Source organism: Mytilus edulis, chromosome 2 (genome assembly GCF_963676685.1).
Source record: "Mytilus edulis chromosome 2, xbMytEdul2.2, whole genome shotgun sequence".
Lineage (NCBI taxonomy): Eukaryota > Metazoa > Mollusca > Bivalvia > Mytilida > Mytilidae > Mytilus > Mytilus edulis.
This window is the reverse complement of record NC_092345.1, coordinates 60,727,281-60,745,890: the sequence shown is the minus strand read 5'-3', so window position 1 is coordinate 60,745,890 and position 18,610 is coordinate 60,727,281. Positions and strand designations below refer to the sequence as shown.

General features: G+C 31.2%; 1 protein-coding gene across 1 annotated transcript; it reads left to right on the top strand.

The window, feature by feature from the left end:
* Window positions 1-221: 221 nt before the first annotated feature.
* On the top strand, window positions 222-15,429 carry LOC139512572 (solute carrier family 35 member B1-like). Its single transcript, XM_071300291.1, has 7 exons — window positions 222-418; window positions 5,401-5,504; window positions 6,243-6,370; window positions 8,529-8,717; window positions 10,001-10,127; window positions 10,482-10,588; window positions 11,766-15,429. The coding sequence occupies exons 1-7, from the start codon at window positions 255-257 to the stop codon at window positions 11,976-11,978; spliced, it is 1,032 nt and encodes a 343-aa protein (XP_071156392.1). The 5' UTR covers window positions 222-254; the 3' UTR covers window positions 11,979-15,429.
* The last annotated feature ends 3,181 nt before the right edge of the window (window positions 15,430-18,610 follow it).

Genomic DNA, 18,610 nt, shown 5'->3' with positions numbered 1-18,610 from the left:
ACCAAGGATAAAAAAGGGGGGTTCCAACCTTATGTCGGATTTTTCTCCATTCAAATGCATTGATGGTCGTTCCAAAATTATTAATTATAATTATTATTATTAACTTTACATATAAATTTTAAGACAATAATTGTTTAACAGCAGGAGAAAGTCAGAATTTCACACATTGAAATTTTGCTCACAAACCATGCAACCAATCAAAATGTGCTGTATGACCCGGAAGTACTTCTCCACATGACACGTCGTACCAAAATATGAACCAGAGTGTTGTACCGATAGATAATGAGGACCACGAGATAACAGAAAGTAAACAGGAAGAACACGTGGAACCCATGGCATCCAACAGAAACAAATTGATATTTTGTGCTCTTGGAACATTTGTCTGTTACTTTTACTACGGAATTTTGCAGGAATCAATGTAAGAAACTAAATTTACACGTAAGACACGGGACATGTCAAACTTGACATGTAATTATTCATAGCCACAGGTATACAAGACGACATTGTTCAGTTGTTAGTATGTATAATGTATACATACTGAATTTAATAACCTTGGTGTATTCAGTATGTATGTTAGCTGCGGAACCATAGCTCTTAGGTCCTTATGTTATTTTTTTGACTATTTGCGGACCATATAGATCCGCAAATAGTCAAAAAATAACATTAGGACCTAAGACCTACTTTTCCGCAGCTATACAGTGTGTATGTATGTATGAATTCGTACACATATTAAAAAATCTAATCGTGAACCTGTGTTTATGACGTTACATGTATGTTATCATTGCATACAATCATTTGTTTATAAAGAATAATAATTATAATTGGCACAATATTTACTACAATGTATGTTTCAAAAGAGGTTTCATCCTATCATGATTACAAAAAATTCCCCCATTTCCCCCATTATTGATGGTCTGTTGTACTATACAAGACAGTGGTAGATCCAGAACTTTTCATTAAAGCCTTAAAAAAGGGGGGGAGTCTGACTGACCTTAGGGGGCCTCTTCAGTCATGCTTCAGTGATTCCCTATATAATCTACCAAATTTTTTTCCTCGGAAAAGGGGGGGACGGGCATGCTGGATCTGTATGCAAGATCTGCTGGCAGTAGTATTAGATAATGGTTTCATGATTAAGCGTAAAATAAGTTAAATATGTCATTGATGTTTTGTTTCCTGAAACATATGGAGACATGGAGATCTATAGAAAATTCTGCACAAATGTATATGTTAAGTTTTAGATATAGTTTAAGGACTTTTTATAAATAAGGGGATGTTGGAAACATGCAAACGAGACAGTTAAGATACCAAACATAAAAAAAAAAACCAAAAGACATCTGGAGGTCAACATTTAATAGAAGACATACATGTAGTCTACAATATGTACATGTCAAGATTTTTAAAATTCTCCTCATTTAGCAGTTTGAAGAAGATATCATGAATAGATATTATTACTATTATCCAGTATCAATTTACATAGCCTGATGATGGTAAATTTAAAGGCTTCCCCAGCAGATTTGCCTGAGTGCATACTATGAATTTTTATTGTACCTAAAATTGAGATAAGAAAAGCTTCTTTTGGCCTATTTAAATGAGAATTATAAAAGAATATACATTTTAATTAATAAGATCCTTCAAAATGTTTGTTAGATATAAATCATTATAGTCATCATTTGCAAAACAAAACTTTGTTGAAAGAATTATAAAACGATCTACATTGTATTCTTCAATCTTTGTTCATGTTGTTTATTTTGAAAGGTTTCTACATATATGTATAAAACTATTATCAGTCAAGACTCAGCTTTTTACCTTGATCTAGTTTTCTTGTTTGAATTGTATTACATTTGTCATTTAGGGGCCTTTATAGACGGGGTGACTACATGTAATATGTAATACAGGCTTTGCTCATTGTTGTAACCTGTACTGTGGCGTATAGTTGTTAATAGACTATTTACAAATTACTGACTTTTGACCCGGGATTATATAATTTGACGACTGGTTACCTTGGACATCATGGTACTCTGTCAAGTAAGAGCAACCAAAATAAGTAAAATCAAACATATAATAGATGTAATTTGAGGGGAAAGTTTACTGTTTTCCGATGATTTTGTAGTGAAAAAAAATGGTATGCAGGTAATTTTGCCCCAAAATTGTACAGATTGAAAGCTTTGTTTTACTTCTTTAGCTTGCTCTTACCTGATAGGTACCATGATGTCCAATGTAACCATTTGACAAATTATATAATCCAGAGTCAAAAGTTGGTAATATGAAAAAAGTCTATTTCTATGTCATTTGGTCTCTTGTGATGAGTTTGGCAATCATACCACATTTTATGCCCCACCTACAATAGTAGAGGGGCAATTGTAGGGGGCATTATGTTTTCTGGTCTGTGGGTCGTTCGTTCATCCGTCAGTTCGTCCTTGTTTCAGGTTAAAGTTTTTGGTCAAGGTAGTTTTTGATGAAGTTGAAGTCCAATCAACTTGAAACTTAGTACATACATGTATGTTCCCTATTATATGATCTTTCTAATTTTTATGCCTAATTAGAGTTTTTACCCCAATTTCAGGGTCCATTGAACATAGAAAATGATAGTGCGAGTGGGGCATCCGTGTACTTGGGACACATTCTTGTTTTTAATTGGAATACACTTTTAAAAGATACAAACAGTTGATAATTATTTGCAATACACTTACTAATAAAAGGTTTTAATTATATGGTTTTAGAAAATGTTTGGATTCATACGTCTTTTTTACAACTTTTACATTTAAGATTGTTAATTAGAAGTGGAAACTTCACAATTATTTTTGGTGCATCTGTTTTAAATTCAGCTGATCATTTATTTTTTGTCAAAATCAAATTGTGTGACAAGTACAAGGTAAACATGGTTATAAAAAGCAGAAAGTTGTCATGACAATGACTGAGAACCCCAAAAGATAAACAAGATAGACAACCTCTAATCATTTGATACATATGATCTCTCACCATTTTTTTACGCAAATGATGAAGACCGCCAGCCCTCAAAATTTTGAATCCTAATAAAAAACTTTTTTTAGTGGTACATGTACAAGATATCAATGTAACATCTTTGTACCATGTACCTGGGAGGCTTTAGTTTTTGGAAAATGATGCATTCAGCCGCATGTTTCCGATACCATTGACCAGAATGGAAGTTGATTATGCCTCCGCCTATGGCACTTGGTTTCATATTTACTATTTTACATACAGTCATACTAACTGGAATCTGCTTGTATTATACTACACTAGAACAAAGTGTTGTAGTCGAGCAGGAACCAGTTTACATACTTTATTTTAAAAATCTTGACATGTCCATATTTTTTATTATCAATGGTATTTTGAGCTATCCCTTTGTTAGATTTTTTGTATTTATCGAGCTTTTACTTTAATGCACATGTCTTACAATTGTAAATAACTGGTATATATCAATAGATCCGTTTTGTTATGGTGTTGGACTTTTTAAACTTCAATGATCAGCAATCGCTAGACAAAATAGTTCTCCTAAATAATGTCAGCCTTTCTTACTATTTCAACTTAACAACCATTGAAAGGGTATTAATCGAAATCATCTTGATATCCATTGGATATATATATATATATATACTGGTCTTTATCCAGATTTACGAAGTTTTTAATATCGGAAATTAGTAATACGGTTATACCCACGCAGTGCGTAGGATTCGTCTGATGACACATGGTCCCCTGTCCTTCTTATTACCAAAGAGATTGCAGTGTACCAACACGATGTTGTTAAGATACTCGTAAATCTATTTTTATAACTTTATTGATTATGTGAAGTAAAACTAAAACATTGTAAGAACATTAAATATATATATTTAATCGGGGGAAAACCTGATAGTCTTTTCGTTTTACAAACAACTGCCTTCGTTATAAGAAAATATAATGTGTCTGTCCACTTTCTACTGGTTATAAGACAGATCGAAGTACCGGAAATTTTGCGACTGGTTTACGTTTCTGTTTCACTTTCTTAGGATAAATGTATAATTGTCGATCTCGATAGTTAAGACTTTGTACACATTAATTTGACGATCTTTTCTGCATTACTTGTCAATCTTAACTTCAAATATGTTCAAATTTCAAATAACATAGAAAGGATGTTATATTTCTTCAAGTCCGGTCAGGCTAGCGATAATTAAAATTTACTAGTCCGAGCTGATAATTACTAGTTTAGGGCATCGGGCTAGTGGTTAACATCGCAGACTGGGACTCAATATTTGTTTGCAAAGTTACAGCATCAGAATCTGTAACTGTATCTGTATGACATGTGAATAAATTGTCAATACGATACTGACTTAATACAAAGATTTTGAGAGAGCACTGCCGATTTATTGGCGTGGCGTGAGAACAGATTTGAAGCACTCTACGCTTGATGCGTGCACAACAGAGTCGTCTAGCTGATTCCAAGCGACCACTGTCTTACAAAGAATGAGTTTGAATATTGTATCGTTTTTTACTTGGTGGAATGTCTATACACTCACAGTTAGAATTATTCTTCACCATAAATACTAACTTTGGCTTCAACGCCTTGTTCGTCCTTGTCTTTAGATCTTGTTGTAGTTCAAGTTTGGCAAACATTTTGGAGACGTATCTTCGTCTTTTGACTTCCATGACTTCTAATCTCTGATGATATATTTTGCTGCTTGACTTGTATCCTTTCAAGCTTATTTTATTTTTGTTACCGGGCAGGGGTCCGATACTATGGCTCCATATTAACTTATAAGATCCATTCCTAAAGTTCTAGTTCATTGTTCTAATCTGACACAAATTTCAATAACTGATAAAAAAATAAAATTGTTAAAAATTCAATAAGAATGCAACTAATGGGGTATAAGAGCTTATTACAACAGGCTCTTCATAATAATTTTGTTTGAAAAGGATACTAGTAGTTAATATTCTTGATTTAGAAAAATGTAGTTGCAAGAAAAAAAAACATTACTTAGAATACTTTAGATTATTCAGGTAGTCTTTATATTATTTATATTACAAAAGAACAGCCAGTAGTATAGTCATTGGATATTGTAGATCATTTAAATCGTCTTGACTTATTTATTAATACAAAAGAACAGCTAGTAGTTATTGGATACTGCAGATCATTCAGGTAGTCTTGACCTATTCATTTGTTCTAAAAAAACAGTCAGCTGTCATCTTCATTTCACACACACACATATACAAATATCAATTATATGCTTACAAGACATGTTGCAATGTTAAACTGATTACAGTATGTGAAAATCAAGACTTGCAAAAAAGATATCCCAATATTAGATACAGTGGCATCATTTTTCCTCAGAGCTTTCAGCTCTTTGATTAAGCATTGTCAAAAAAATAGTATATAACTATATTTTCATACATTCCATTTCATTTTAGCACAAAAGGAAAATATGGTGAAGGAGAAAAGAATGAAAAGTTTACATACACTTTGGCTTTGGTTTTTGTACAGTGTGTAATAAATGCCATTGCTGCAAAGACTAGTAAGTAGATGCAGGTTTTATATAATTTGTCTTGTACGTTTATTAGATAAGAAACAATGTTACTGTGATAGTTCATCGACTGTACCACTAGTCTCTCAGCACTGAGGTTGTGAGTTTTAACCCAGAATGGGGAAGGTGTGATACACATTCAACTCAAATTGTAATTAACTAAGATTGACTGTTTTTCTGTCGGATTGCTGTGATTTTCTCAGAGGATTCAGGCTTCTTCTAACAAATCCTCTTCCAGTTTTTATTGTTGAAAGAAGCCTTATCATGAATCCTATGTGAGAATCATAACACTTCGACAGAAAAACAGACAATCCTAGCCAATTACAATTTTAGTTGAATTTGAACTGCACCTTCAGCCTTTTAAACCATCAGTGTTGAAAGTGGTGTTAAAACACTATAAGAAAAAATTCTATTCTAAGGAATGTTTATGATTATTGACCAAATCATCACTAAACAGATCAGGATGTTCGGGAAAAAAAAACATTGAGCATATTGAGTACATAAATATTTTCATGATAACAAGTACGTGTATAGAAGGGAGTAGAAATGACATATGGTATACATATATACATATATATATATATGAGTAACACTTAGTTTCTATCTTTAGACAAAACAGAATGTTTATCATGTTTTTATCTGAAGACAAAAAACATTTATTTATCTAAAGATTCTGTTATTAAACATTGAAATCTACATTGATAAGATGTCTGTCTGTTCTTTTTATAGTTTTATCAACATGGCACAAAGAAGAAGACCAGACACCAGTAAAAATGAATCTGTTTTGTTCCCTGTCCTACTTGGGAGCTATGTTGGCAAGTAACCAGGCTCTTCAACATGTCAGTTACCCAACACAGGTATGGTATTCAAATGAAGTTTACACAGCTGTCTTTTGTTACATGTGATTTTTAGGACCTCAATTTTGCAATGCAACCAAGCTCTGCAACATGTCAGTTACATAAAAAAAAGTTTTAATTATGTTATGTGTTTCTTGCTCGATTTTCATTGCTGTTTCCCTGTTAAAAAGTCTAAATTTGTTGATATTGGTCAGTACGGGTTGGAAATTAAAATTTCAAGTGGTAAAAAGAAATCATGAAAAAATAAATTTTTAAAAATTACTGATATGATGAAGTACAGTAAATGCCAATGATAAATTTATTTTCAACTACAACTAACAAAGACTATATATAGCATTTGCAAGCTTTATATATCATGGATCTCCATGGCCTGTTTAACGATGGCGCCCCGCCATCGTTCAAATGTCTTGCGCCATCGTCAAATGACTCGCGCCATCGTCAAATGACTCGCTCCATCGTTAAATTGTCTTGCGCCATCGTTAAATTGTCTTCCGCCATCGTTCAAAACTTTATCGTTTTTTGTAGCCCGACGCCATTTTTTTTATCAATTATAATCAAATGCATGTAATTGCATAACCCTTAGGCTTTTTATGTTATAATCCAATACAGTTCTAACGCCCGAGGATATCCGGATTAAGATCGCTAATCACTTGTACCTGAGCTTGTACAGGTAGATCAACAAACCTGACAGGAGAATACTATCTGAGGATAGACGATCCATTTGTCGAATTAATCAACTAAGTTTCAGCAAATGATTATGATAATTTAGATTAAATAAATAAATTAATATACCAGTTACAAAGAAAACAGTTTAACAAGTTGAACACGTGCTTTATTTTGACTTACGCAATCAGCATCCCCCTTTTTTAAGAAGTACAAAATAAGACGCAAAACAGTTAATATTATTTCATCGCAAATAACTCGAGTACTGCTGTAATGATAATTTAGAATTACTTTAAAAGTTTAAAAGTAAAAACTTAAATATTTCCTGTAAAGAAATATCGTATCGTAATTCCGAATTCATTTCGTATATTACAATCAAATTGATACATCCGCGTTTCCGGTTTCTTTTCAGACTCGAAAGATGCATGTTGCACAGCATCAATTTGCCAGATAAAATCATAAAAAAACTTTTCAGTTGTCAACGTTTGCTTTACAAATCTCTTTAACCTTTTACATAACCCGTACGCATCGTTTTGTTGTTGCTGCAAATCAGCCATACCAGTAATGGGTTCTGAATTTGACAGTGTCCATGAAAAATAAGCTCCACATCATATGATTTTTAACCCCCATAACAATTACCAAAAATACAAAAAATCTACATGGGGACCTTCATGACAGCTTTTGGTCATTCTCGACTAAGGGGGGACCATGAAGACTTGGCATTTGAATGATTAAAAACGTCAATAAATGAAAATATTGATAATTCTATAATGAAAATTCAAATAAATATAATTTAAATAAGCAATGAATTAGCATGTTCACCATTCCTTGTATGGAGGGATAAAATACTTCCGATCGCGCTACACTGTAAAGCATAGACACGGTTTGTAATGGTGAAAGTTCCTCCATCGTTCAATTTTCATCCATGGAGATCCCTGATATATTGCAAATGATTGTTTTTATCCACAAGAAGAAAGTTACGTATACATAAATTAGACAACAACCCAAAACACAAATAGCAAAAGGACTTTTAGAGGTCAATATATAGTCCATTTCCAACAGAGCTGCTTTTGCTGATTTGGAGAGGAATGTCATGTGACAAAGAACATATCTTTGAAAATACTTTTAACGTACATGTATCATCACTAACATACTGTTGACAATGATTGACATTTCCAGAATCGAAATGTTAGAATAGAATGACGGAGAGAAAAAAACAATGAATTGTACATGTATACTAAAGATTACTCCAAGTATATCAGTCAATCATTATGATTTTTTAACTCACAAAGGAATAGACATCTTTTTGGGTTTTAAATAAATTTAGAAGTCTTAATTAGAAGCATCACAGTAGTAAATATTCTTTTTTTGGATAGGGATAAATTGGGATTTTATGTTGGATGGATTATTACAAAAATTTCATGTCTATATAGATATTGAAAATTCGTTTTGTGTTTTGTGTTTTGTGTTTAAAAAGATTCATTTAATCTTTTAGGTACTTGGAAAATCAGCTAAACCTATACCAGTGTTAATTCTTGGTATATTGCTGGCCAGGAAGAGGTATCCAGCATTGAAATTTCTATATGTACTTCTCATAGTTATTGGTGTAGCAATGTTTTTATATAAAGATCAGAATGCATCTGGAAAGCCCGCTGTTTTATTTGGAATTGGCGAAATGCTTTTAGTAAGTACAAGTGAAGCAATAAAATCTATTGATTCCGGATTAGGAGGACAATTCCTTCTACTGATATGTCATAAACATTGATGAGTTAGCCACCCATCAACACAATCAAATTACACGTGTAGAAATGGCATTGAGAGGTATACTTTCAGGTGTTGTGCAGTTTCACTTTAAAAATTTACCTTGTTTCTAGCTTTGAAACCTTTTAAACTATGCATATAATTTTCTTTTACTCATGTAACTATTTACAGATTATTGAAAAAAGATTAAATGAAAACCAAACTTTTTAAGAATAAGAGCAAATTTAGCAATTTTACATGTAGAATTATAAAGGTGGTTCATCTTTACATTTTTAACCGGATTTTTGTGACAAAAATGTCAGTTATTGATTTTGGGATGTACGGCGGGTCACTGGGCGGGCGGCAGCCAAATGTTGTCCTTGCATTTACTCATAAACTGTTCAACCAAAGCTTTTTAAATTTAAATATGTTGTTACTGACAACAAAACAGATGTCAAGTTTAAGAATGACAATTTTGACTTTTATGGTTCTGGAGTTATGGTTCTTGAAAGATTGAAAAATGGCAATTCCAGTCCTGTCCATGTATTTACTCATATACTGTTCAACCAAAGCTTTTAAAATTTTAATATGTTGTTACTAAAGACAAAAGGGAGGTCAAGTTCAATAATGACAATTTTGACTTTTACCGTTCATGAGTTATGGTTCTTGAAAGATTTAAAAATGGTGTTTCTAGTTGTGTCCGTGTATTTACTCATGAACTGTTCAACCAAAGCTTTTAAATTTCAAATATGTTGTTACTGATGACAAAATTGAGGTCAAGTTCAATAATGGCGATTTTTTACTTTTTCTATTCAGGAGTTACAGTTCTTGAAAGATTGAAAAATTGTGTTACCAGTCATGTCGTTGCATTTACTCATGAACCATTCAACCAAAGCTTTTCATATTTTAATATGTTGTTACTGATGACAAAATGGAGGTCAAGTTTGATATTGATGATTTTCAATTTAACCGTGCATCAGTTATGGTCTTTGTGATATTGAAAAATGCCAGGACACAAATAAATATTAATAAATCCGGTTTGCTGTTGCTCTGACAGCCTCTTGTAAATTAATAAATTAAAAGCCCTGAAAATAGAGTAGATTGCATGATTTTTCTTAAGAAATGTATTTCAACATACTTGAAGATATATAACTATTCTAAAATGTATTAATTTTATATAAATGTTATGATGATATTTTATTAGAAGTCTGTTTGTTTTTGTTACAGCTTCTCTCTTTGACATTAGATGGAGTTACAGGAGCTTTACAAGAAAACATGAGGTCTAAACATAAAACTGGTCCATACACTATGATGTTCCAAATTAATTTGTGGTCAGTGGCATGGCTGTGTATAGGTGAGTTTTGTTTTTAATAAAATTCAATAATTCTCCCTGTACATTGAATTAAACCCAACAAACACGTTTGCTTTAAGAAATTGGGAAATTTAGAAGTATGTGCAAATAACCAATTGTACTGTGCCCTTCATCTGTTACTATACATAATAATTATATTTTTTGATATGGTCCAAAAGATTCATATGAGTTGATAGTTTAGTATGGTTAAAAAGTGATTATTAGATCATTGAATAATCAATTTATTGATCATGATATTTGATCAATAATTTGATAAAGATAAATATATTTGGAATATAAACTGATAATTTGCTATTGCTCTCTTTTTATTTAATTACTTGATTTTGGTTTTTTTAGGTTTGATATTTACAGGAGAAGGTCTGTCATTTCTAGGTTTTGTTGAAAGGCATCCAGGAGTAATTTTTAAGATGTTAACTTTTAGTTGTGCCAGTGCTTTAGGCCAGGTAAGTTGAATGACTTAGATGGTATGTTCCTATATCATATTTCCATGGTACTAAATAATATTTGTAGGGTTGTCTACGGTAGATTCAGCAATTCTTTGAATTATACCACTATCTATACTGGGAGTATATACTTGATAATCAATGTCTATTTGTCAGCCAATACTGTTGATCAATTTGCATATACAACTCTTGGTTGTGTCACATGACATTATTCAGATGCCATGACAAATTCAAATAATCATTTGTGTCATCTCTTGTGGAAATAAGAAGATGTGGTATGATTGCTAATGAGACAACTCTCCACAAGAGACCAAATGACACAGAAATAAACAACTATAAGTCACTTTACAGCCTTCAATAATGAACAAAACTCATATGGCATTGTCTACTATAAAAATTGACAGAATTCATCCAAATTTATATACATGTATATACAGTTGTGCACCTGCAAATTATTATTTGTGATAAGTAATGTTAGGAGTTCATTCTGAAACATGGACTTTGGCATTTCTGCCTTGTTGGCGACACACATCGTCCTTGAAAAGACTCACAATTTTTTTAAACCAACAGAGATTTCTTTATATTTGATATGATATGAAAAATTCTTTTCAGTTGTTATAAGGATCATGTCTGTCCATTTTTTCACTTACCCACGATGCTGGTATATTTATGCCCCACCTAAGATAGTAGAGGGGCATTATGTTTTCTGGTCTGTGCATCCCTTCGTTCATCAGTCCTTCCGTCTGTTCATTCGTTCGTCCGTCTGTACAAACTGTATTAGAGAGTGTATCTTTGATTTAAATATTTACTGTCCGAAGCTATACATATCTATTGACATCAGTCATGGAGATATATGATATATCATTTTTATGCCCCACCTATTATAGAAGAGGGGCATTATGTTTTCTGGTCTGTGTGTCCGTTTGTTTTTCTGTCTGTCCTGCTTTAGGTTAAAGTTTTTGGTCAAGGTAGTTTTTGATGAAGTTGAAGTTTAATCAACTTCAAACTTAGTACACATGTTCCCTATGATATTATCTTTCTAATTTTAATGCCAAATTAGATTTTTACCCCAATTTCACGGTCCACTGAACATAGTAATTGATAGTGCGAGTGGGGCATCCGTGTACTGTGGACACATTTTTGTTTTAAAATGTTTCTGTTATTATTTTTTTTTCAGATGTTCATCTTCATGACAGTGACATCATTTGGACCATTAACATGTTCTATCATAACTACAACACGTAAATTCTTTACAATTCTTGCATCAGTTATATTTTTCCAAAACCCTATGAACAATAGACAGTGGCTTGGAACTGCTATGGTGTTTACAGGACTTGGTTTAGACAGTGCCTATGGAAAGGAAAAGAAGGAAAAGAAAGACAAAAGATAATGATCGTTAATGTAGATTTTTATTTGTATATTATGTTTGCTGATGGTTACAATTTCTGTTAAATGTTTGCTGGTGTATTTTATTCATTTGCAGTTTTTAGAGGATTAGAATAGAAACTGAGTCCACCCGGAATTATTTTTTTTTACATTTAGCAAATGTGATTTATATAGAGATAATGAAGTAAATAGTTAAATGAAATGATATTTCAAATGCAGTAAATAATCACAAATTTTTGACAGATTTCACAGATTTCTTTAAAGAGGGACATTTCAGTATAATTGAATTAATAAGTTTAATGTTCAATTTAATACAAAAGTTTAAGCTGCATTGGTAGAAACATATGATGAATTGATGAACTTATTCTGGATAGAAAAAAAATAATTTTGTGTCCACTTTGAATCTTTAATATAAGTTTCTGTAAAAGGATCCGCAAAGTGGAAAGGGATTAATATAAGTTGTAATAACTTGTTTCAAAATCCATTATAAATGAAAAAGTTTAAACTAAACTGTAAAAGGATAGATAATAATCATTTTCAGTGTTCTTGTGAAATTTGTTTTTCTTGATTATTTTACAACAGCAGTTTTTACAACAAGCTAATTTGTACCACTTAGTAATAAAATTAAGGACCAATATTGAAGAAATGGCATTAAATGAACAAAACCAAGAGCTCAGACATCTTTACCATATGAAAATTTGATAGCAGGGATGGATAAGGTTTTCAGAATAGAAAATATTGTCCTAAAAATGAAAGACTACTGAAATATGGACTCCTGTTCAGATCCTCATTAAGTATTGAGCAATGTTAAAATGAAATATTATAACCTCAATACCATATAGTTTTGAAGACGTTGTTGACTATTTAATGTCATTTTGCTTTTCTGCATTGTTGGGAAGCTTTGAAGTTTCTCATTGATGTATACCTTACATCTTTCATATTTCTGTAATTGTCTGAAATATATTGATTGATGTAAGACTGTTATGTTATTGGGTTGACATTTAACATCCAAGATATACAAAAAAACCACCATAGCATGGCTTCATTAAAATCAATATTGTTTATTAAAAATTTAAATTTGCCTCAATTTTGCCAAAACAATGGTGCAACTACACAATTAACATTCAGTAAGTCATATTTTTTTTTATTACATTTATAATATTTTTCATTGATTATTATCATATTTGGTAAATGTTTCTAGTACAAGAAGTGCTTTACTATCTTTTTCATGATTTATCTCTTAATAAGCAAGTATATTTATCTTTGAAATAACCTCAGAAGTGTTTATAGTTTCTTTCTCATTCTCATTACAATTATAAAGTAATATAGGTCAAACTAGAAACACACATATCTAATTAAATTGTTTAAATTAAAGGAATTAATTAATTTTAACAGTAATTTGTGAAATGGTCAAAATTGAATTACTATAATTATTGTAATCAACCATACATGTATATAATGTTTTTGTGTAAACGCTGAATGCAGATAATATAAGTTTGAAACAATATGATTTTAAATTTTCTAAATCCTTTTGCAAATGAATCTGACAAGAAGAACTATACATTGATGTATTTCTTGCTGTGAAATAAACACTTTGTATGATATTTTTTTAATACTCCGGCTTAAGTTTTAGCCAATAAAATATTTATTAAAATCTGATTTAACATTAAAAATTACATTTTCAATAATGACTTTATTGATAGATAATTATAATACATATTCATATTTTGTAAAATTTGCAAAAGAATAACAGTGTTCATGGCTTTTCTTGCAAATGGTAGCTTGCTTACTTTAAGGTCTTTGTTAATTTTTAATTATTTAACTTTCTGTTAAAAGCATTGTGATTGATGTTCATTATACTATGTTGAATCAGTGAACACAACATTCTGAAAGATCCTCTAATGTACAATTGTATAACAAAATGATTGTAAGTATTTAGTCAGTATAATCTGTCCATTATAGAGAAAATAACCAACCATTTATCACATAATACATGATAGGAAAATGAAAAAAATCAAATGATTGGTTTAATAGATTAAATTAATACTTGTCATAAATGCTTTGCATGTCACATACGTTTCTATTATTCGGTCAGAAGACAGTGGTTAGAGATTAGTTTTATAGTTATTGTTATTTGAGTCATTCCAGTGGTTTAATATAGACAACTGTGTGAAATCATTGAAATATCTTTACATTTTATGAATTTGCAGCAGCATCATTTACTGCATAAAGGAATCAAATTAAATGATATAATGTGTGAAACTCCACATTGCAAGGCCCTCATTGGTAATCTAAGTCGTTAAAACCACTCTCAGTGATAAAAAATGGAATCCTATATCTAAATTAATTTATCTTTTTAATTAAACAAAGATATGAACAAATGAATATGGAGAAAAGAAATTAGGATACATTAAAAATAAATGTTAGGAATTAGCATTATTTTTCTTTGTTTATTTTAAGAATAACCGTTATTAATTGTAGTCCTTAAAATTGTGAGAAAGTTTTTGTTGTTTAAAATGGAAAAAAAACTAAACTTTATATAATGCTTGCTATTCATAACAAGAGTACAAATCTTGACTTTACTTTTTGTTTGTATAGGTTCTGATACAAACCTAGATTGAGGTATATAGGTTCTCATACAAACCTAGATTGAGGTATATTCAAAAATTCTGTATGATTTGTCTGTGATTAGATACCAAAGAATCAAAATCTCTCACAATCTTAAGTCAGCTTATGTTTTAGCCAAATATTAAATATTAGAATTCTTTTTGAGTTGACCATTTATATGAGGAAGAATCTCCCATCTAATCAATTTTATAGATACATTTACAAGGCATATTTTATATTATAGGGATTCATTAATTTTATCAGCCATTAATTTTCAGGCACATATCTTAGATTTGATGTCAGGAGTACGCTTAAGAATAAGAGGACCTTATTTTGACACCATTGGCTGTTTCTTTTTTGCAGATGTGGCCCTGTCTTAATCCACACCTGCTTGTTCTGCCAAATGCATTCATATAAACTACCAATTTTTTTCAAATGTGATATAATCTGCATTAATATACATGTAATTGTACATGGACATTATTTTGAATAGTAACATATCTATACTGACTGCCATTTGTTGTACATGTATAATTTCATTATGAATTTTTGTACAGTCTCCAAAAGTTACAAAATGTCTAACATAAAAGATTTTTTGAACTTATGTTTAGTAGTGTTAAAAGTAAAAAGAATGGTATCTTTGTGTAGGTAATATTGTACTGTTGATAAATATTTTTTAATCTTCTAATCACCTTTATTCCAATGAAATGGTATAACTAGTTTGAAGCAATCAAACTAGAATTGATTCATAGTATCTTGTAGTTATGTGATGTTTTATTTATTTTGCAACTGTTATGTTATGGAGATATGTCTTGACAAATTGAAAGGGAATAAATATTTTTTTGTAAGTTTTGTGTTTTTATTTTAACTTGTAAAAAAACCTGGTTTATATTGAAACTCCTGTCAGACACAATTGACAAGATCACTTGCGCACAATAATTGAAAAGCAGAAAATAAAGAATGAGTAAAATTTTATATGAACTCAATGGTGAAATTATCATTGTGCTGAGGTCTATGTCTGTTGAGTGAACATTTTTCTTATTGAGTCTCCTAGTCCCTATTTTCTTTTGAAGAATAGACAAGTGCTGCAGAATGCATCAACATTATTGGTTGTCCACCTTTAATGAAAATGCCTACCAAAATACATCTAGCACTTGGATTTTAACAGAACATGAATTTGTCTATGTTGTTCATAAGTGTTTCTTGTTTTTTTCCCCCTATTCCAATAGTACTACACTATGGTAGTCATTTTTGGGACCCTTTATAGCTTGCTGTGCGGTGCGAATCCAAGACTCCCTGTTGACCATACTTTGACCTATTATGGTTTACTTTTACAAATTTTGACTTGGATGGAGAGTTGTCTCATTGGCACTCATACCACATCTTCTTATGTCTAATTAATACAGAACACATCCTGACTTAGTCGCTGGAGTTAACATTTATGAAAAGGAGTAGGTTCAGTAAGACCCCTTTTTGGCCCCTAATTATAGCAGTTTTACAAAATTGTTAAAATGTAAACTTTTAGTTATTTATTGGAAAGTAGAATGCTTCTTCTAAATAAATATGGGCAGTTTTTGACAATACAGTGCACACATATTAGGTACTAGCATCATTAAGTCATGCTAAATTACTGAAATCTTCACAATTTTAGCATTTTAGTTAAATTTTAGACAGTTTCTGTCTTAAATGAAAGTGGCCACATTTGTGTTCATTCTTAATATTGAAATGTAAGTTGTATTTGATGATAATACATAACATATATAAAGGTTGAGGATGAATACGGATGCGGCCACTTTAATTTTTGACAAAAAACATCTGAAAAGTGACATTTTTTGGCATTTTTGATAGAATTTTCATATTTTAGCTAGAATCGGAGCGTTTTTAATGAGTAAATCAGTTAAAGTCTTTCACATAAACTAATTGAATCAACTGAAATAGACACTTAAGTGTTTAATAAGTGTCTAAAATCTTTCGTCAGATGAGTTTGAAATTTGAGGCCAAAATTGGCCCTTACCGGACCTACTATGTTTACTTTTACTTGAACAATGTGTGACTTGGATTGAGAGATATCTCATTAGCACTCATACCACATCTTCTTATATCTATTTAAATTGTGTATTAAATCAAGCATACTTTCAATAAGTTTCTGTGGTCACTTTTTCGTTTTAATTCTTTAGTCTTCTTGAAACCACAAATGCAGTGATCAGTTTCATTTTTGTTTCGCATGCAACAAAAGTCACAGAAAGGGAGACATGGTGATTACAATATGACAGCATCAATGATGTTAACTATGTCGTAAAAGCTTTAGATTGCTTTGTTCTTATTTTCATGGTTCAGCAGCTGCTTAAAAAAAGTTTGGGTCATGTAAATTTACCAGTTATAAGAGGAAAAGGATTACTATATTTGGTACTAGCATATGGGGTTCTTGCAAGGTTTTCATGTCTGTCAGATGCTTTGTAATCATCAGTCTCTTAGCGCACATTAACATTTGTCTTTAAACTTTGTTGCATTGTCTTTATTTTCAAGGTCAGCAACTGCTTGGAAATTTTTTTTTTGGTCATGTGAATTTATCTTTTATAAGAGTAAGAGGTCACTATATTTCGTAATAGTATATGGGTTCCTTGCAAGGTCTACATGTCTGTCAGACAGTATCCACCTGATGTTGACCTCATCTCAAGGATTAGTGATGAAGGCTAGGTTTACGTGGTCAAGTCCATACCTCAGATACTATATGCAGAATTTCAACAAAATGTGTTGTATGGAGTGATTGTAATATGTACAAGTCTGACACGGAACTCCTCTTCATGGTTCATAAGTCAATGAAGAATTTACCTGGTTATTGTTTTCGAGTTATTTGGTGTATCGAATGATTGGGTTTTTTCTAAAATTTAAACACCAGAAGCTACAATTTTCCAATGCAGCATCGTAAATCGACAGTGGTCCACTGAACTGTCCTTAGCAAACAAATTATCCTCCTTTACAAAAGGTGTATCTACATCGGTATTTTATTATCTCATTGTCAATCATAAGAAAGATTCCTATGTTTATCAAATAGGAGATTGAGGTTTTGGATACATCAAGTATACCATTCATTATGTGACATGCGAAGTGAAATTAAATGATTAAAATTCCAAAATTTAAAACCATATTGTAGCAAACGATCTCCAAATACTTAGGTTCAATTGTCCATGACAATTATGCTTTTCTGTTTTTCTATCCTTGTTCATCAAATGAAACGTGTCCAATATTTTTTACATTTACTTTGCACAATTAAGTTGTTGATGGACATTTTTTCGATTTATTTTGTCTCTAGAGAGCATACAAACTATAGAAACGTCACGCCTACAGCTATTTACTTCCTCTAGACAGAGAGATAAACCGCATTCTCTTAAACGAATTTCATACTTGTAACTGAAAATTTAAACTGAAACAAGTCAAGTCACATTTGATTTGATTTGAATTAGTTTATCGAAAACATTTTGGGATGCAAAGCATTGAATGTTTTATTGAAAAATATCTTAACAGAATGGAAATCAAGTCATCATAGATACCAGGATTAAAATTTTATATTTGCGCCAGACGCGCGTTTTGTTTACAGAGGACTCACGAGTGATGCTCGAAAATGTTAAAAGCCCAAAAAAGTACGAAGTTGAAGAGCTTTAAGGACCGAAATCTTTTTCAGATGTGAAATATTCAGGTGAACGGAAATATAATTTAGTGGATTATATAATTGTTACTTGGATTATAGATTTCAAATTAATTTAACCTCTGATCATTTAAACCACAATTGAAATTAAGGTGAGGGATTACGTGTATTATACTTAAATCCTGATTAATGTGAAATGAACAACAATGGATTCCAAATAAAGGTAATAATCATAAATATTTTGATTTTATTGTTTTCTTTAGGAAAATATAATATTGTATATACCTTATGGTACTAACTGAGACTGTTTCATGTTTGCTTATACTTTATTTGTCACGATATTTTACAATTGTCAGCAATGGAGCATATCGACATTGCTATTG